Below are 20,321 nucleotides of genomic sequence, written 5' to 3' on the forward strand. Positions count from 1 at the left end.
TTATTTTGAGTGTATTAGCCCCGATCCCCTATTTATTGCCTCCTCTATTTTATATTATAGTTACGTGACTTGCCGGGGTGTTTGGTTTTGGTTTAGGGTGAGTTTTGGAGTGAAATGGGACATATGTCCCTAAGTTGGAAGGTTAAGTCGTAGGAGTTGACCGTAGTTTGACTTGTATAACAATGACTCCGGAATAGAGTTTTGATAGTTTCAATAGCTTCGTATGGTGATTTTGGTCTTAGGATCATTTTCGGATGTTGATTTAGAAGCCCGTAGGTCGTTTCGGCACGATTTGGTGAAAGTTGAAAATTGGAGGAATTTGGAAAGTTTGACTAGGAATTGACTTTCTTGATATCTGGGTCAGATCCCAATTCCGAAAGTTAGAATAGGTCCGTAATGTCAATTATGAATTGTGTGCAAAAATTGGGGTCAATCGGAGTTGTTTTGGTATGAATCGACGTTAGTTTCAGAATTCAGAAGTTCATAAGTTCTTCGGCTTGAATCGATGCGCGATTTGTGATTCTACTATTGTTTGATCTGATTTTACGCTTCGAGCGTGTTCGTATGATATTTTAGGACTTGTTGGTATGCTTGGTTGAGGTCCCGGGGGACTCGGGTATGATTTGGACCATGCTTGGTGCATTTCGGATCATTGAGGAATTGCTGAAGTTCTAGTTCTCTTTAGCTCTGGTTTCCTCTTACGCGATCGCGAATAAGGGGCCGCGATCATGAAGCTTTGAGATTGGCAGGCGTGGATTTGTTCTATACAATCGCGTGAAGGCATACGTGATCGCGAAGCTTGAGAGATTAGTGAATCGCGAACGCTTGGCAATTGCCGTGTTCGCAGTGAAGGAAGGGAGGATGTGGGGAGGTGGATACTTTGCTCTATGCGGCCGTGAAGGTGTACATGCGATCGCGTAGCTTTAGAAACGTTCTCACCGTGTTCGCGACCAGTCTTCCGCGTTCGCGTATAAGGTTTTTGAGCTAATGAAAATTTTGTTCTTCGCGATCGTGAAAGAAATTCCGCGATCGCGATGTGTAAATAACTGGCAGCAGAACTTAAGTTTGAAATCGAGGGTTTATTTCATATTTCACAATTTGGACTTAGGGAGCTCAATTTGAGGCGATATTTCGAGGGATTGTTAGGGTAAAAGTTCTTAACTCGATTTTGATTAAATTCTACTAATCTATCATTGATTTTATCATATAATTAGGGATTTGAGTTGGAAAAATTGGGGAAAATTGATAGAACTTCTTAGGCTAAATTTTTGAGTTTTGAAAGGAGAAATGATATCGGATTTAAATAATTCTTGTATGGTTGGACTCGATATCGAATAAGTGTTCGGTTTTTATAATTTTGGTCGGGTTCTGAGACGCAAGCCCGGGTCGACTTTTTGGGGCGATTTTTCAATTCTTTGCTAAGATAATAATTTCATTATTTAAATTAGTTTTCTATAGTTATATTTATAGTATGAAATTATTTTGGCTAGATTCGAGCCGTTTGAAGTTTGGAAAATCGAGGAAAAGGACCTTTCTAGTTGACTGATTTAGCGTGATTTGAGGTAAGTGACTTGTCTAACCTTGTGTGGGGAAAATTTTCCTTAGGATTCGATATTGTGTGATATTTGTGATATGTGAAAGCCGTGTACGCAATGTGACGAGTGCATACACGGACTAAATATAAAATTTTCGATTTTTAGCTACGTAGTCTCCTTTCTCCAACAAGGTGATTTTCCATCGTGCTTAATGACTTACCTGGAGCATGTAGTTTTTCAAGTGTATATGGTGTACTTTTTGGACTCTCACATAGTTGGAACAATGATTCGATGGTTTGTTCTAATTCATATGGTTTATCTTCCTCATCTTGATTATATTGTCTTGATTGAGTATCATTTTATTATTATGCCTATCAGTTTTAAGCATCCATCCTTTCTTTCTTACGCATCATCATTGGAAGTATTTATCAATTAATAGATTTAGAGGCGGGAGGTTTTCCCCTGACTATCAATATGGCTTTATTGCAATATCAAACCTATTGCTAATTGTATCAACTAGTACTCCTTTCTTCTGTTCTTGCTTCAGAAAAAGGAAAAAACCTGGTTTTTAGTATGTATTTAATAGTTTTGTTGCAAACAAGCATATTTCTTACTGTTTTCCAATAAAAATGGTGTACTGTTCCTGTTCTCTGGCACGGTTTGGGCCAATTCTGTATATGTTATGGTGGGTGTTCATTTTTTTATTCGACTTACATACTTCTATTGGTTAAGGGGTTCTTAACGCAGTTTTATTTGATGCTTTGTTCTGAATATTAATTTCATACTGAATGTTCCAACTTAAGTCTGTATTTCGGTTGTCTAACTAGTTAATTTCATGTTTGACTTTGTAAAAAGTTGAGAAGAAGTTGGAGAAGCTTGCACGCACTGTACATTCTTTTAATTTGTATATGCTGGTCAATTATGGTCTCCCTATCCCATGCTCGCCCACTCCTACAATGTTGAGATGTTCCCTGCACTAATCAGCATTGAGTTGAGTTATAGATGTTTGGCCAATCCGGAGAAATCAGCTTATTTTGAGAAGTGCTTTTTCAAAAGTACTTTTGGAGAGAAGCAGTTTGTGTTTGGCTAATCACTCTGAAAAATACTTTTGAGCAATAGTTTCTGTTTGACCAAGCTTTTCAGAAAGTGTTTTTAAGTATCAAATTACGAATAAGGACATGTATAAATTTACTTAATATTTAATATTATAAGTAAATAATTAATCTTAAAAAATTATTATTGCAGGCAATAATTAAATATTTTTATTTTATTTAAGTAAAATATGAAAACAAAATTTAAAAGTAATTAATTCTTTTAATATAAGTTAAATGTATTAAAAATCATTCAATAAATATAAAAGCATTCACACCCCTAAAGTCATTATATATTAGAAAGCTATCCTAAAAATAATAAAAAATATTTATACATTAATATCTTAAGTATTAGGTTTAATGGTTATTTTGGTATATACTATATTTTGTTAAGGGTATTTTTGATAAAAGAAAAGTCAAAACTGCTTCTGCCCAAAAGTATTTTTTTTCTTCAAAAAAGGTTGGCCAAATAGCTCAAGATAGGAAAAAAAAATATTTTTGAGAAAAAAAATACTTTTGGGCTACGGAGAAGCTTTGCCAAACAGGATATTAGAAAGCTTAAAAATGAGCCTTTCAAGTTGTGTGAAAGGTTGGACCAAGAGATAGAGACGATGAAGTCAACCAAATAAGTTATCACTTCTGTTTTAGAGTTTACCCCCCCCCCCCTCCCCCCACACACACACAGAGACAAAGGAGAGAGATTTTAGTTAATGTGTTGCCTAATTTTCAGTTTGTGCTTTTTTTTCTTTGTATTTTGCAAAAGATTCCTATTTGATGTCTTATTCTTTTAAAGAGCAACAAGCTCTGGCGGGTGAGGATCAGTAACTGATGCTATGTCAAGTGCGCAGACTTCTTCAACGCCTGGAGTATCAGATGACAAATATCGGAACTATGCCGTGGTAGCTAGACTGGTAACTGGTGTTCGCAGTTACCAGTCTTTACGGGTTCGCAGAGGGTTTAGCTTTTTAGAGAAAGAGAAGTTCGATTCTTTAAGACATTCGAAACTTCTTATCTATGGCAAAAAGAGCTCAAATAATTACAATTACAGTCCCTGAAATCAAAAGACTTGACTTGATATTTTGAGACCCCAGAATCCATTTGTGATTCTTTTTCACAAAAAGAATAGAAAGAGTTACCTAACTAAGTATAACGCTCTTTAGAAACATCGCTATATATGTATAGCGCAGTTATAAAGAGCGTTATACCTGTTTTGTGGGCCCACCAATAAGTCTCTTGCATTTAACTTAACTGACCTATTGATTCAAATGGGTATAGCGCCCTTTAAAAGAGCGTTATACCTAAAAAAATTCAGCCCTCGAGCTAGACATTGCCTTATTTAAAGGCGTTAGGATTTTACAAAAATCTATTCAAAAATATTCCTAACTCCCATTCAAATTTTTCTTCTTGTTAAATTCTCAAGAGCTATCAAACTCATGCGACTGGCCCCTGAGTGTGCAGTCTCATCCTGTGGCCTGAAACCAGTGAGCTGCTACAACATGTCCAAATACTGCCCACGCGTCATCTCTCTCATGGCCTGAGGCAGTGCAACGGGCAATCCATCAATAGTCATCCCATATAAAACCTCCACGTCCTACAGCGTGATGGTGGCCTCGCCAATGGGCAGGTGGAATGTTTGCGTCTCTTGTCGCCACCACTCTATTAGGACCGTGACCAAAAACCAGTCGAGCTGCAGCCGCCCAATCTCCAAAATCCACTCTCCTGGCACGGAGAGTCTGGGCCAGTAACTCTCCCTCCTATACGTAGGCGGACCTATGATCGCCCCTGTAACACTAATAGTTCATCGGAGAAAGGTCCTGATGCATAGGCGGCACGTCCATGTCGCCTACTGTAAATTAAACAACATTAATTGTATGTTTGATCTATAAATTAAATAATTAACTTTTGCAGTTATACAATATTTAATTAGACAGAGTATATATCTATGGGTTTCAGGCTCGATATTTGAGGCCCAGTAGCATCAAGCTATCCTGAATTCTTATATGTGTCAATTTTATTATTTTCATAATTTTGTATGTTTGTTCTGTAAATTAAATAATTATTTTTTATAATTCTACAATATTTAATTGGACAGAGTATATATCTTTGGGTTCCATGCTCGATATTTGAGGCCCAGTAGCACCAAGCTATCCTGAATTCTTATATGTGTCAATTTTATTATTTTCATAATTTTGTATGTTTGTTCTGTAAATTAAATAATTATTTTTTATAATTCTACAATATTTAATTGGACAGAGTATATATCTATGAGTTTCAGGCTCGATATTTGAGGCCTAGTAACACCAAGCTATCCTGAATTCTTGTATGTGTTAATTTTAATATTTTACATGTTAGTTTCATAATTTTATATGTTTGTTTTGTAAATTAAATAATTAATTTTTATAAATTGGACAGAGTTTGTGTTTGATCTATCAATATATGAGATACTTAAACTATAGGAATACTATGCTAAAAAGCTCCACATTTTACTACGCTAAAAGAGCACTATATTACTAGTCTTTAAGCAAATAAATAATCTAAACTAGATAAAAACAACAATAAATTTAATCACAAAATATTCACGAAAATACATATAAAACAGTAAAAGAAATTTATTAAATATTTTTATTAACAAATAATAATAATTTCTCAATTTTTATATATTTTTTCAGAACACTAATATCTTAGTCCGGATAAAAATAACATACTAGTTTAATCGCAAAAAAAATACAAAATAACATGAAAACACATTGGTGGGCCTAAAAAACAGGTATAACGCTCTTTATAACAACGCTATACATATATAGCGCTGTTTCTAAAGGCGTTATATGTATAACCCTCTTTTAAAGAGCGTTATACTTTAACGTCCAAAACGTCCGATAAAGTATAGCGCTCTTTAAAAGATCGTTATACATAGTTAGATAACTTTTTTTTTACACGCATTTTTATTTTTTTTTGTCAAAAAGAATCACAAATGAGTTCTGGACTCCATATTTTGAAGTGTCTTTTCTTCCTACTTCTATGCTCTATTGTCTTGTTCCTTCTACAAAAAAAGGGTAAATAATTAAAATAAAATAAAAAATATTTCTGGGAAAACTAGATTCGTTGTCATAATTTTTCTTCAATCAGAGAAGCTGGTGTTTATAGTGGTAACTGGTAAATGAGTAAGGCCCAATTATTCACTATAACGAGCTGTGGGAAATGGAAACTTTTTCTGAAATTCTGTATTTATATTGAAAAGTTTATTGTTTATATATAACTATATCATGCCAAATCCAGTAAGGAAAGGGTTAGGTTGAATGGTAAGAGCAGTGAGCTATTTTCTTGTTTTTTTACAATTTTTCTTTTTAAGAAAGCAGAAATTATACACGTCGTAATCCCCAAAACAACTTCAAAGTCCAAACAACAACACTTTGCCTTCCTTAAACTACTCCATTTATTCTTTTTAATAAATAAACCATAAGGCTGTTTCTTCTAATCTTCTCAACTCCCAAAACAAAAAGTCTAAGGTTGTTGATCGTCGGCGTGCTACCACAATTTGCCGGAGCCGGAGGCCTTCCAACTCTCGCAGTGTAAGCTCTTTCTCCCTTAGAAGTTAGATCCTTTTTCCTTCTTCAATTCTTCTTTCCTGATTTATTTTCTTCATGTTTTCCTCTTATATTTTATATTTTACAATTTATACGAAATCTGATTTTTAATCTTTGATTCTAGGGTTGTCCCACATTTTGAACTTCATTCTCTTTATCAATTTGTGCTTTGGTTCTTTCCAAAAGCTCAAACTTGGAGTCTGACGACAGACAAGGTATGTGGTTGTTGTCCTACTTTCTTGTTTTTAGTTTCTTAGTGAGACTAACTTGCATTCACATGGAGTGGTCTTATGCCCTTATTAAGAAGAAAACTTTAATATGTAGTCAGGGGCGGAGCTACAGTAGAGCTACTGCTACAGTAGAAGAAAACCCAGTGACTTTTTTGTATTTGTAATTTAGAACCCATACACTTCGAATCCTAGCTCCGCCTCTGCATGAAGCAAATGGCACACCAAACCATGCCCTACAGAAATTTATCATTTTAGGCTCATTTATTTCAGTCCCTTTCTACACTCCCAACTACCCTTCATCTATGGCCTCAAATTTTCAGCTCAGAATTCAGAAAGGAATGAATATTCAAGAACCAAGACCCCATTATGAAGTCTTTGTTCTTTTGTTGGGTGAAAAGTCATACTCTTTGAAAAGAGAAAAGGACAGTTCTGTTTTTTCTTCTTCCTATGACTGTGAACTACACTATGTTAATAGCAAACATAGTTGTAGGAATTACAGGTAATTAAGGCCACTAGCAAAAGAGAAAAAGATAAGGTCATTCAACAAGTTAGTGTACTCTGATCATTCTCGTTTGTATATTACTCTTAGCATTGAACAAGTAAAACTAAGATTAATTTTAAGATAGAAACAGGCAAGCAAGTTCTTGATCAGTTTGTGGTTGCCTCTTTTGCGTTGCAGCTTTTAGAAATGGATATTGGCTTAACATTTGGTGGTGCATTTCTCTCTTCAGTTCTGCAAGTTCTCTTTGATAGGCTTGCTCCTCAAGGTGAGCTTCTGAAGATGTTTCGAAGGGGCAAGCATGATGTTTTGCTGTTAAAGAAGCTGAGGAGGACTTTGCGTGGTCTTAAGATTGTGCTAAATGATGCAGAGAATAAGCAGGCATCAAATCCAAATGTGAGTGAGTGGCTTAATGAACTTCGGGATGCTGTGGACAGTGCTGAAAACTTAATGGAAGAAATCAATTATGAAGTTCTGAGAGTTAAGGTGGAAGGTCAGTATAAAACTTTTTCAGAAACAAACAACCAACAGGGAAGTGACCTCAACTTGTGCTTGAGTGATAAATTTTTTCTTTACATAAAGGAGAAGTTGGTAGATACCATTGAAACATTGGAGGAGTTGCAAAAGCAAATTGGCTGCCTTGGCCTAAATGACCATCTTGACTCGGGTAAACAAGAAACTAGAAGACTTTCAACTTCTGTGGTTGATGAATCTGACATCTTTGGTAGGCAGAATGAAATAAATATATTGGTTGACCGTTTATTGTCTGATGATGCAAAAGAAAAAAAGTTGACTGTAATTCCTATTATTGGAATGGCGGGTGTTGGCAAGACAACACTTGCTAAAGTTGTTTACAATGATGAGAAGGTGAAACAACATTTTAAGTTGAAATCTTGGATCTGTGTGTCTGAACCATATGATGTTTTTAGAATAACAAAAGGGTTACTTCAAGAAATTGGTTCATCCGACTTGATGGTTGACAACAATCTTAATCAGCTTCAGATCAAATTGATGGAAAGCTTAAAGGGGAAAAAGTTCCTTATTGTTTTAGATGATGTTTGGAATGACAACTACAATGATTGGTATGACTTGAGAAATCCTTTTGCACAAGGAGAAAATGGAAGTATGATCATTGTGACGACACGTAAGGAGAGTGTTGCCTTGATGATGGGTAGTGGGCTAATTAACGTGGGAACTCTGTCTACTGAAGTCTCTTGGCCTTTATTCAAAAGACATGCATTTGAAAATAGGGATCCTAAGGAAAATCCAGAACTTGAAGAGATAGGAAAACAAATTGCAATTAAGTGCAAAGGATTGCCTTTAGCACTAAAGACACTTGCTGGTTTGTTGCGCTCCAAATCAGAGGTTGAAGAGTGGAGACGTGTTTTGAGAAGCGAAATATGGGAACTGCCAGATAACAGCATATTACCAGCGTTGATGCTGAGCTACAATGATCTTCCCGTGCATTTGAAGCAATGTTTTTCCTATTGTGCAATATTTCCCAAAGATTATCCATTTTGCAAAGAACAAATCATTCAACTCTGGATTGCTAATGGTCTCGTACAACAGTTGCAAAAAGATGAAACAATTGAAGATTTAGGCAACCAATACTTTCTCGAGTTGCGATCAAGATCGTTGTTCGAAAGGGTCCAAGAGTCTTCTAAAAGGAAGGTAGAGGTATTCTTAATGCATGACCTTGTCAATGATTTGGCCCAAATGGCATCTTCAAAACTTTGTATCAATCTGGAAGATAACGAAGGATCTCATATATTGGAAAAAAGTCGACACCTATCATATTCAATGGGATATGGTGACTTTGAGAAATTGAAACCCCTACACAAATTGAAGCAGCTGAGAACATTGCTTCCAATAAGTTTTGAGCTCGATAATTCATTTCCTTTAAGCAAGAGGGTGTTGCATAACATATTGCCAAGTCTAACATCCTTAAGGGCATTATCATTGGCTTGCTATGAGATTGAGGAGTTGCCGAATGTCTTGTTAATCGAATTGAAGCTCCTGAAATTTTTGGACCTTTCCCTGACAAAGATAAGAAAGTTACCAGATTCGATTTGTGTATTGTACAACTTAGAGACATTTCTCTTGTCATCTTGTTATTATCTTGAGGAGTTACCATTGCAAATGGAAAAGTTGATCAACTTGCGTTACCTTGACATTAGCAACGCTTCTCGCTTGAAGCTACCGCTACTTCCAAGCAAGTTTAAAAGCCTCCACGTGTTAGTGGGAGCTAAATTTCTTCTAGGTGGTTGCAGTGGTTCAAGAATCGGAGGTATGGATAAGCTGCATAACTTGTATGGATCTCTATCAATCCTAGAGTTGCAAAATGTGATTGATAGAAGGGAAGCTGTGAAGGCAAACATGAGGGACAAGAATCATGTTGAAAAGTTATCGTTGGAGTGGAGTGAAAAAAGTATTGCTGACAGTTCTCAAGATGAAAGAGACATACTTGATGAGCTACATCCAAATCGGAACATAAAAGAACTCCAAATTACCGGATATGGAGGGACAAAGTTTCCAAACTGGATCGCTGATCATTCGTTTCTTAAACTGGTGGAATTGTCTCTTAGCAATTGCAAGAATTGTGATTCCCTTCCAGCACTAGGACAACTTCCATCTTTGAAATTTCTTGCAATTCGAGGGATGCATCGAATAGTGGAGGTGGCTGAAGATTTTTATGGTAATTTGTCCTCCAAGAAGCCTTTTAACTCTCTTCAGAAGCTTGAATTTGCAAGGATGCTGGAGTGGAAGCACTGGCATGTATTAGGGAATGGAGATTTCCCTACACTTCAGGACCTTTCAATTTTTGATTGTCCTAAGTTGATTGGGAAGTTTCCTGAAAATCTTTGTTCTCTAACAAGATTGAGAATTTCAAAATGTCCTGAACTCATTTTGGAGACACCTATTCAACTTTCAAGTTTAAAAAAGTTTGAAGTTGTTGGTTCTCCTAAGGATGGAGTTCTTTTTGATCATGCTGAACTGTTTGCATCCCAACTTCAGGGAATGAAGCAGATAGTTGAATTATATATTGATCACTCTGACTCTCTTACCTGCTTACCTTTTAGCAGTTTGCCAAGTACATTGAAGAAAATAAGGATGCGTCGTTGTCAGAAATTGAAATTGGAGACGTCAATTAGTCAGATGATTTCTAGAGGAAGTAACATGTTTCTCGAGAATCTGGAACTCGATGAATGTGATTCTATAGATGATATATCACCTGAGTTGGTTCCAAGAGCACGCTATTTTAGCGTAGAAAGTTGTCACAGCCTTACTAGGCTTTTGATTCCCAATGGGACTGAACATCTCAGAATTAATGAATGTGAAAATCTGGAAATACTTTTGGTGGCAGGCGGGACTCAGGCGATGCCATTGCGTAAGTTGTATATTTTCAACTGTGAAAAGCTGAAGTCGCTTCCAGAACGTATGGAGGAACTCCTTCCATATCTTAAGGAACTGCTACTCCAAAATTGTCCAGAAATGGAGTCCTTTCCTGAAGGAGGATTGCCCTGCAATTTAGAAGTTCTTGAGATCCACAATTGCAAGAAACTGGTGAATTGCCGGAAGGAGTGGGACTTACAGAGACTCCCTTTTCTCACAGATTTAACCATCTACCATGATGGTAGTGATGAAGAGATTCTTGCTGGTGAAAATTGGGAGTTGCCTTGCTCTATTCGAAGTCTTGAAGTAGACAATCTGAAAACATTAAGCTGCCAAGTTGTCAAACGCCTCACCTCGCTTGAATCTCTATTTATTGTTAATTTACCTCAAATTCGGTCACTGCTGGAAGAAGGGCTTCCCTCATCTCTTTCTGAGTTATATTTATATCGGCATCATGAGCTCCATTCATTACCAACCGAAGGTCTTAGGCACCTCACTTCCCTTCGATTTCTAGAGATCAACTCCTGCTATCAACTTCAATCTCTTCCAGAATCAGCGCTTCCCTCCTCCCTTTCTGTGCTGAATATATGGGATTGCCCTCTTGCAGAATCAGCACTGCCCTCTTCCCTCTCTAAGCTGTCCATCTGGACTTGCCCTAATCTCCAATCCTTTCCAGTAAAAGGGATGCCCTCTTCCATCTCTAGACTATCTATTCACAACTGCCCATTGCTCAAACCACGTATAGAATTCGAGAAGGGGGATTACTGGCCAAAAATTGCTCATATTCCCACCATAAAGGTCGAGGAGGAATACCTGTAATGGTTAAAGCAAATGGTGCTCTGATAAATGTAAGTTTTTTTTTTCAGTAGCTTTTTATTTTTGTTTACTTCCCTTAGCTTGTTTGTTAATTCTTTTCCTTCATTAATTTTTTTAGCAGCGCAAAGCGTCTATTGCAACAATGAAGCCATGGAATCATCATCAAGTCAGAGTTGTCCTAATCTTCAATCTCTTCCAGTAAAGGGAATGCCCTCTTCCATCTGTATTTTCAACTGCCCATTGCTCAAACCGTGTCTAAAATTTGAGAAAGGAGAGTAGTGGCCAAAAACTTTGATAGATGTAAGTTGTTCACTTCTTCAGCAGCTTTATATTTCATTACTTCTCTTCGCTTGTTTGTAATTCTTTTTCTTTGTTAATCTTGTAGAGCAGCGCAAAGCGTCAATTGCCAGCCTTTTTGCTCAGTTGATGAAAACAATGTTGTGCTGACATTCTTTATGAATAGGCAATCACCTCAACAGTGGTCTGTCAGAAGAGTGTAAGTGAGGAAACATACCTCTCTTTTGTGTGGAATTTTGCCAGCATTACTTCTCTTTCATCAGTCAGAAGGAAATATTATGTAATTTTCTATACCGGAGTTTTTCCTATGCCGAATTTCAAGCATCAATGAAAAGGCGTAGTCATTCTCTATATCAATTAAATATCCACTGCTATTAACTATTGAAACTGATATTTTGTCCAAATTAAATGGTTGACTAAGCTTTACATATTACACAATTTATATAACTTGTTTTGCTCTGTCTTCTTTTACAGTGGATTATTCAGCATAGATTGGTAGTAGTTTGAGGCTTGGCTCTGTTAACTTTTATTTGTTCGAACAAACTACTTAGCTTAAAAAATTTCACTTGACTTTCAGGTTTTCTTTCCAAAATATCATAACAGATCACAAATGCAATGTTTGACAACTTCAGAAATGATATTTTGTCCAAATAAGTAAGTATTTGTACTATTTTCTAGTTACACCAAACCATGATCAACGTGATCTTGTCTTAATTAAGAAGAATGATTCATCCTACCGTGCGAAGTTTCATTTCCAGTAAAAACTAGAAAGAAACAAATTTGATGGTATGTCTGAATGATGTAGCTCTCTGCTCTTGATTAAGAAGAATGATTCATCCTACTGTGTGATGTTTTGCTCGTCATTAAATGTAGAGATCTATGCTAAAGCCCCATATAGAAACTATATTCCAATGTATGTGTGTGTGTATAATCACGGACAACCATCCAAAAATTTTAAAAAAAATGAACTTCTGTTGTTATGAGTTGGCAGTCATTAGGCTTAAGATATTTTCATAGTTAGATTGCTTATTTCATAAATGTAAGTGTAAATTTGGCCAAGTGATAGCTAAAGTGTGTGCCCTTTCAGCATTCATGTGATGATAATTTCTTTTGTTTGTATTTCTTCCTTTCCTTCTAGCCTAAACCTGGGATGGATGATAAACTTGTCATCAGGAACTTGATGAGCATGAAATGATAGTTTTACTCCTATAGGACAGCGGTTTTTAGTTTGTATGTATGTTATGATCATCTTATATAGGATTCTTAGTTTTGTACCTATGTTATTAGAATTATCATCTCTAGAATGGAGTTTTAGCAAATTAAGGATAATATTATATTTTTTCTACTTTGTCAGGGATTTGATAAGAGTACATGGTATGATTGACTAATCTCTTTGCTCTATTTTGAAAATGATTTCAGTTTATAGCTTCCCTCCTCCCTCCAGCTCATCGATAATTGTCCAAATCTCAAGTCCCTTCCAGTTCGTTGCCTATAACCACGTCTAGAATTTAAGAAGGGGGAATCCTGGCTAAGAAGAGGGAATGCTGGTCACAAAGAGCTCAAATTTCCACCATAAGAATCAACGAGGAATGCATATAATGGTTAAATCAAATGGTACTGTGATAGAGGTAAGTTATTCTCTCCTTCAGTTGCTTTTCTATTTTTGCTACTTCTCTTTGTTTTCTTGAAATTATTTTTACTTGTTAAATCTTGTTGAGCAGTGTGTAGCGTCTATTGCACTGTGAAGCAGAGGAAGCATCTTAACTTCGAGATGAAATTTAATGTTAAATACAACAAAGATGATACATTTCAACTACAGAGATATTTATACATTCTGAAAAAGAGTATTGGTAGGAATTAATAGTTTGCTCTAGAACGTTGATAGCAAATTGTAATATTAACAAACTAGAAATATTTTACCATGAAGATACGTAGCTATGTCAGCCTGAATGTGCATAGTCTTTCGAATATGAACCAATCTTGCTTGAAGATTTTGTAGTGCATGTATTGCTTGAAGTTTCATCGCTATAGCAATTCATATAATCTTGTTCTTTTCCTTTTCCAGTGAGTTGAGCAAGGAGGAGGAGGTTGTTCACAAGTTCATTGTTGAGCTTTGATCTGTTTGCTGAGTTGTGTAAAAGTTATTTCTCCTCCTTAAATGCAGAGCTCTAATACAAGTCAAAGGTACATGTGACAGATTATTTGCTTTCTACCTATTAAAAATATTGAAGTTTCCCCCCAACTAATTAACCTCAGGAAGCTTCAGCACCATATAGTGTTATTAAGTATGATTATCTTGTCTCAACTTGATGATTTTTTTCTTTTTGTCAGGATTTGGGTAAAAATATGTAAGTTGAGTTCCAGCTCTTCGAGAGGCCAACAAAGGCAGAAAAGAGGTAAAACGAACAAGTTTTTGACGAGAAAGGTGGAGCTCTCTCTTTCTTTTTTCTTTTTGTGAAGAAAGAGAGGGAGGGAGACACAAAAGAACATTTACCACGTTCATCTGTCTCAACATGAATGTCATGTAAGTTGCACTGATTATTGTCCACTGTTTTAGAATTCATAAATTACATACTATCTCAACTTCTCAAGATAATCACAAATAAGAAGCATTCAGAAGAGAATTATCATTATTTTGCAGTAGATTACCAAATACATATGGGTCAACAAGCCAACTTTACAACATCAAGTATTTGAGTTTCACCTATGACCACTTCTCTCTCTCTCTCTCTCTTGATCGAAATTAAGCTCTCTTTGCAAAGAGCAACGTGCAATGTGAGTTTAATACCAGACATGCCAAGCTCCTTAATTTCTTTCGTAATAAGAAGGTTACAAGACGCAAGTTTTCCATCCTTGCTTTCTATCATTAATTCTATGTCATTCTTCCAAACTGATAAAGGCGTCTCTAAGATCAATGGTCCAATTGTAAATTCTTTAATCCACTACTCTCTAACACCATACTCTTTCATCAACCTTATATCTATATATTAGTACTTTATCTTGCTATGTTGTGTTCTCACTATTCTCCCGTTTTTCTTTACTCCCGTTTTTCTTTACTGGTTATTGTATTGCGTTTCAACTATTTTTTGGTTTCTTATAATATTTTATTATTTCTATGGTTTCTGTTGATGATACTGATATATTGTCTCTTTTGTCTTTTTCGTTTTCTTAAGCCGAAGGCCTATCGGAAACTGTCTCTCTACTCCACGGGGGTAGGGGTAAGGTCTGCGTACAAACTACCTTCCCCAGACCCCTTACTTTTGGGATTTTACTAGGTTGTTGTTGTTGTTGTTAGTACTTTATCTCGCCTTCGTATGGATAAAATTAGGTCTCATAACAAATCAAAGCTAGAGATTCTTTTAAGATGACAAGACTTTTGTCTAGTTCACGTAACACAGGGAGGAACAAAATGCGGCCGAACAACTCAGTGCTGAAGTTGAACGAAGCGATATAATAATCCTCCAATGATGACATATTAGTTACACGCCAATGAAAAGCTTCGTTGAACAATGTATGAAACAACGTGTGGTATTTACTATAAATGGAATATCCTCAGCTTCTCTCCAAGAATTTGTACTTAGATTATAGATCTCAACACTACTAACATATTGACCATTCGGATTGAGGATTCTAACAATCTTATAATCATTAATTCTGGGGTCGAACCTGAAACCAATTACAGGATGACACTTGTCACGTGGAGGTAAGTGTGAATGGAGAAGGCTAGGAGGGCATAGCACTTGTTGCTAACTCGTGTTACCCGAAGAAGGCGGAGCACCTGATAACTTTTCGGAGTACGATGGCCAAGACCCAGATTGATTATCTACTTCTCAGGAAATGTGATAGAGGTTTATGCACGGATTGCAAGGTCATCCCGAGCGAGAATCTTATGACCCAGCGTATGCTTTTAATTATGGACTTGGAGATCAGGTGGACGAGGAAGAAGAGGGCTATGTCTGGTATACCTAGGTTCAGGTGGGGTGCATTGACTAAGGACAGGGCCTAGGAGTTGGGGGAGAAGTTGCTGGCTATGGGGGCCTAGACGAGTAGCGGGGACGCGAGTTGTATGTGGTATATGACAGCAAATTGTATTAGAGAGGCGACGAGAGAGGTGTTAGGGGTCTCAAAGGGTTTTTCTGGTGGCCATAAAAGGGACTGGTGGTGGAACGAAGAGGTTCAAGGGAGAGTGGAAGCCAAGAAAGCGACATATTTGAAGCTAGTAGAGAGTATAGACGAAGGGCAGAAGAGTGCTAACAGAGAGGGGTATAAGAAGGCTAGGAAGGAGGCGAAGTTGGCGGTTACTGCGGCTAAGACCGTGGCGTTTAGTCGTTTATACGAAGATATTGGGGATAAAGGCGGGGACAAGAAGTTGTACAGGCTAACGAAGGTGAGGGAGCGGGAGGCCCGGGATTTGGACCAAGTGAGATGCATAAAAGACGAGGAGGGAAGAGTTTTATTGGAGGGGGCACAGATTAGGCAGAGATGACAATCTTACTTCCATAGACTCTTGAATGAAGAGGGAGATAGGGGCATTGTGCCGGGGGAATTGGAGTACTCGGAGCGGCAGCGAGATTTTGGGTACTGTAGACACATACGAGTGGGGGAGGTTGTAGGGGCTATGCGCAGGATGAGTAGGGGTAGAGCGACTGGGTCAGACGAGATCCCGGTGGAATTCTGGAAGAGCGTGGGTAAGGAGGGCTTGGAATAGCTTGCAAGGTTATTTAACGTCATTTTTAGGACGAAGAAGATACCCGAAGAGTGGAGGCGGAGTACGATGATCCCGTTGTACAAGAACAACGGGGATGTCCAAAACCGCAACAACTATAGGGGTATCAAGTTGTTAAGCCATACGATGAAAGTGTGGGAGAGGATGATTAAAGGGAGGTTGGGGAGGTGTATGTCCATTTCCGAGAACTAGTTTGGTTTCATGCCGGGACGGTCGACTACTGAGGCCATTCATTTTGTGAGGAGACTGGTGGAGCAGTATAGGGCAGTGAAAAAGGATTTGCATATGGTGTTCATTGACTTGGAGAAAGCTTATGACAAAGTCCCGAGAGAGGTTCTATGGAGATGTTTGGAGGCTAGATGAGTGCCTGTAGCGTATATTAGAGTGATTCAGGACATGTATGATGGAGCTAAGACACGAGTTAGGATAGCAGGAGGAGACTCTGACTACTTTCCGGTTGAGATGGGGTTGCATCAGCGATCAACACTTAGCCCGTTTTTGTTTTCTCTGGCGATGGATTCTGTGACGTGTCACATTCAAGGGAGGTGCCTTGGTGCTTCTTATTTGCGGATGACAGTCCTGATTGATGAGACGCGAGGTGGCGTTAACGAGAGACTGGAGGTCTGGAGACATACTCTGCAGTCTAAGGGTTTCAAGTTGAGCAGGACTAAGACAGAATACTTGGAGTGCAAGTTCAGCGGTGTTACCCAAGAGGCAGATGGGAATGTGAGACTCGATACACAAGTCATTCCGAGGAGAGAGAGTTTCAAGTATCTGGGATCTATAATTCAGAAGTATGGGGAGATAGATGAGGATGTCACACATCGTATCGGAGCAGGGTGGATGAAGTGGAGGCTCGCTTCCGGTGTCTTGTGTGATAAGAATGTGCCGTTGAGACTTAGGGGTAAGTTCTACAAGGTTGTGGTTAGGCTGACTATGTTGTATGTGGCAGGGTGTTGGCCAGTAAAAAACTCATGTCCAACAGATGAAAGTAGCGTAAATGATGATGTTGAGATGGATGTGTGGGCATACTAGGTTGGATAGAATTAGGAATGAAGTTATTCGCGACAAGGTGGGAGTGGCCCCTGTGGAGGCAAAGATGCGTGAGGCAAGGTTGAGATGGTTTGAGCATGTTAAGAGGAGAAGCACAGAGGCCCCAGTCAGGAGATGTGAGAGGTTGACCTTGGGAGGTGAGAGGAGGGGTAGAGGTAGGCCAAAGAAGTCTTGGGGAGAGGTGCTCAGGCGGGACATGGCGCAACTTGAGCTAACTGAGGACACGACCCTAGATAGAAGGGTGTGAAGGTTGAAAATTAGGATAAAAGGTTAGTAGGTAGTCGTGCGTTTCCATGCGTCTTCTCTAGTTCGATAGTAGTAGTGCTAGTACAATACCCTTTTTCCTTAGTTTGCTATATTCGCATGTCTCGTTTCGTTATTACTTGCTATCGGTAATTCCGTAGCTTGCTAGCAGTAATTCATTCATATTCTCGTTTGCTGCCTTGGATTTAGTTTTCTAAATATATTATCTTGCTATTACTTTATCAGTACCCCTTTCATATTCTCTATTGCTATCTTCGATTTAGTTTTCTAATTATTTGTCTTGCTATTACTGGCTATCAGGACTTCTTTCACATTCTTTAGCCGAGGGTCTATCGGAAACAGTCTCTCTGCCCTTCCAGGGTAGGGGTAAGACTGTGTACATCTTACCCTCTCCAGACCCCACTTGTGGGATTATACTGAGTGGTTGTTATTGTTGAGAAGGCTAGGAGGGAGTTCCCATGATTCTCTCAATGTTGGGTTATACAAAATAGTTTTTCTGTAACTAGAAATGCAGACAATGCCATTACACGGACCGGCGAGGCTAACATCTATAAAAGAATCAGTATTTTCCATTGAGGATCCACTTGTTATGGCTATACTTTTAGATTTGTTGCATTAGTTTGAAATTTTTTATTGATTCAATTCAAATAAAACTAGCCAAATACAAGACATGGCTTTTTTTTCACCTAAAATGGAGGCAATAGAAGGTGAAGTGTGTAATCCTTCTTCCATTGAAAGTGGTATGATGTTGTGGTGATAACTTCAGTACCCTTACACTTTTCTTCTCTTTCTAAAATGATAGAGAAATACAGTTTATTTTTAGACCTTCCTAAAATCAATTTGAGATTTGGAAAACCTTCCAATGAACACTAATAATGCACTATTTTAACGCTATTGGCTTGTATATACTGTTAAAATGTCTTCCCATTATTTTAAGGATTAGTCTTTGGACACGTGCATTGCACGTGTCCCATATTAATATGTACAAACTTTTTAAAACAATATAGATAATATTAAAACACGTAAGTAATGATTAATTAAAAGTTTTAAAATTAAAAATAAGCTAAATCAACTAAATTAAGTAGAACCATTTTTATGCTGCTTTTAACAAATATTCATTAATTTTTGTACCAAACAATCTGGATAAGAAATTATTTAGCAATTTCAATGAGAAATATTATATTTTTTGTCAGAATATGTTATATTAATATGCTATCTTCAATGTTTAAGTTATTCATTCGTTAATCCGTAGAATAAGCATCCATAAATCACTTACACCATCTTATTATCTTATAAATAAAGCTGATACCAAGAAAGTTTTTAATATTATAACCTCTAAGCATGTACCAGTTGGAAGTAATAAAGCTTTCTGTTGGCATAGAGTAGTCCACCATGAAGTCATGAACTATGTCAATGATGATTTATGCATAACTTCATATACATTATCTCATAAATACAAGCCCTTAGATAACATGTCAGCATAAAATGAACTGGTCTAACAGATAAATAGATTTTCCTGTCAAGATGGTAGATAAGTAGATTAGCACGTTGCTAAGTCTCCCCACAAAGTCAAAAAGTTTTTTTATCATACCTATATATTTAAAATTGAGTATCATAAAAATTACATTCTATTTATATTACAGATAGTAAAGTCTAAATCATGAGTGGCGAGTAACTGGTGGTAACTTTGCCTTTCGTTCGTAACTATTATTACTTCTCGCCTTCTGCTTCGTCCTTCTCCATTTAGTGCTTTCACTTTTATTACAATGCAAATCACATCTAAAAAAAATATGAAATATTAAATATCGAATAATTGCAGTTGCAAAATACTTTAGGTATTTACCAAATAAAGTCTCATTAGTGATCTGTTCTGACTCGTCCAAAGAAATAAAATCATTGGAGAATTGTTGAGACATAAATTCAATGTTGCACTGTATTACTTCTATGTTGCTATAAAACGCTACTTCGAGGTCCTTGTACACAGATAAGAAGTTTGGTTTTGTGCCGCATATTTTTCCGTTTATAATGTAGTAGCTTTTATTTTGGTCGAAAAAACTCTTTCATACTTGAACATCGTTATTGAAAAGAGTAGTTTGTATTTTTGTTCCCTGTGTCAAGATGAACAAGCAATAGTGTCACCAAAGGATGAAAGGAGGCAGTGTATTGAGCAATGAATATAAGAAACTATTAAAATAAGGTTACCTCTTCATCAACGAATATTAGCTGCCAACGTACACCTTCGCCGTTCTCATTTTTGTATTCCTTTATTAAACCTCGTCGAATGACTAAAACTTTAATTACCCATTTTATAGCATATTTCTTCATCCTGCTAATAGGTATGCACAACTTTCCTAGCTCTTCTTCATTTGACATTGTAAGTTATCCTATGGTAGCTAAGAGAATATATAGTTGTAATGTAGAAACTTTTTTTTTCCTATCTAATATATATCCTTTAGAAGTTGAAGCACCAAATACAATATATAGTTGCAAGACAAGAGTAATGTTCTAAAATATACTCCCTCCGTTTCAATTTATGTGAACTCATTTGACTGGGCACGGAATTTAAGAAAAGAGAGAAGACTTTTGAACTTGTGGTGTAAAATGAGTCACATATATTTTGTGTGGCTATAAATCATTGCATAAAGGTAAATTGTTTCCATAAAAGGAAAGAGGTCATTCTTTTTGGCACGGACTAAAAAAAATAGGTTCACATAAATTGAAACGGAGGGAGTAATATATTTCAAAGAAGCTACTAATTATTGTGGTTTAATTGGGAAATCAAGCAACATCAGCTGGCATATATATGAATATCTTAATAAAGTTCAAAGCAATG

The 20,321-nt window shown here is 37.0% G+C and overlaps 1 protein-coding gene and 1 pseudogene across 9 annotated transcripts; one reads left to right on the forward strand and one right to left on the reverse strand.

Moving 5' to 3' along the window:
* Positions 1 to 5,780: 5,780 nt before the first annotated feature.
* LOC107793907 (putative disease resistance RPP13-like protein 1) lies at positions 5,781 to 18,323 on the forward strand. Of its 9 annotated transcripts, none has more exons than XM_016616351.2 (10): positions 5,781 to 6,195; positions 6,335 to 6,425; positions 7,120 to 11,180; positions 11,270 to 11,448; positions 11,534 to 11,644; positions 12,023 to 12,099; positions 12,865 to 13,073; positions 13,511 to 13,629; positions 13,777 to 13,969; positions 17,789 to 18,323. In XM_016616351.2, the coding sequence occupies exon 3, from the start codon at positions 7,129 to 7,131 to the stop codon at positions 11,149 to 11,151; it is 4,023 nt and encodes a 1,340-aa protein (XP_016471837.1). In that variant the 5' UTR covers positions 5,781 to 6,195; positions 6,335 to 6,425; positions 7,120 to 7,128; the 3' UTR covers positions 11,152 to 11,180; positions 11,270 to 11,448; positions 11,534 to 11,644; positions 12,023 to 12,099; positions 12,865 to 13,073; positions 13,511 to 13,629; positions 13,777 to 13,969; positions 17,789 to 18,323. The 9 variants fall into 9 exon arrangements, with proteins under 9 accessions (XP_016471837.1, XP_075095835.1, XP_075095834.1 ...); XM_075239734.1 differs by having other exon boundaries at positions 11,539 to 11,644; XM_075239731.1 differs by having other exon boundaries at positions 5,782 to 6,195; positions 11,267 to 11,448; positions 11,534 to 11,648.
* LOC107793905 (F-box protein At3g07870-like) lies at positions 14,109 to 18,061 on the reverse strand (annotated as a pseudogene).
* Positions 18,324 to 20,321: the final 1,998 nt, after the last annotated feature.

The sequence above is a fragment of the Nicotiana tabacum genome, chromosome 19 (genome assembly GCF_000715075.1).
Source record: "Nicotiana tabacum cultivar K326 chromosome 19, ASM71507v2, whole genome shotgun sequence".
Classification (NCBI taxonomy): Eukaryota; Viridiplantae; Streptophyta; class Magnoliopsida; order Solanales; family Solanaceae; genus Nicotiana; species Nicotiana tabacum.

Bases quoted from the DNA above. Each gene is read 5' to 3' on its own strand.
- LOC107793907 (XM_016616351.2), top strand. From the start codon at position 7,129: ATGGATATTGGCTTAACATTTGGTGGTGCATTTCTCTCTTCAGTTCTG.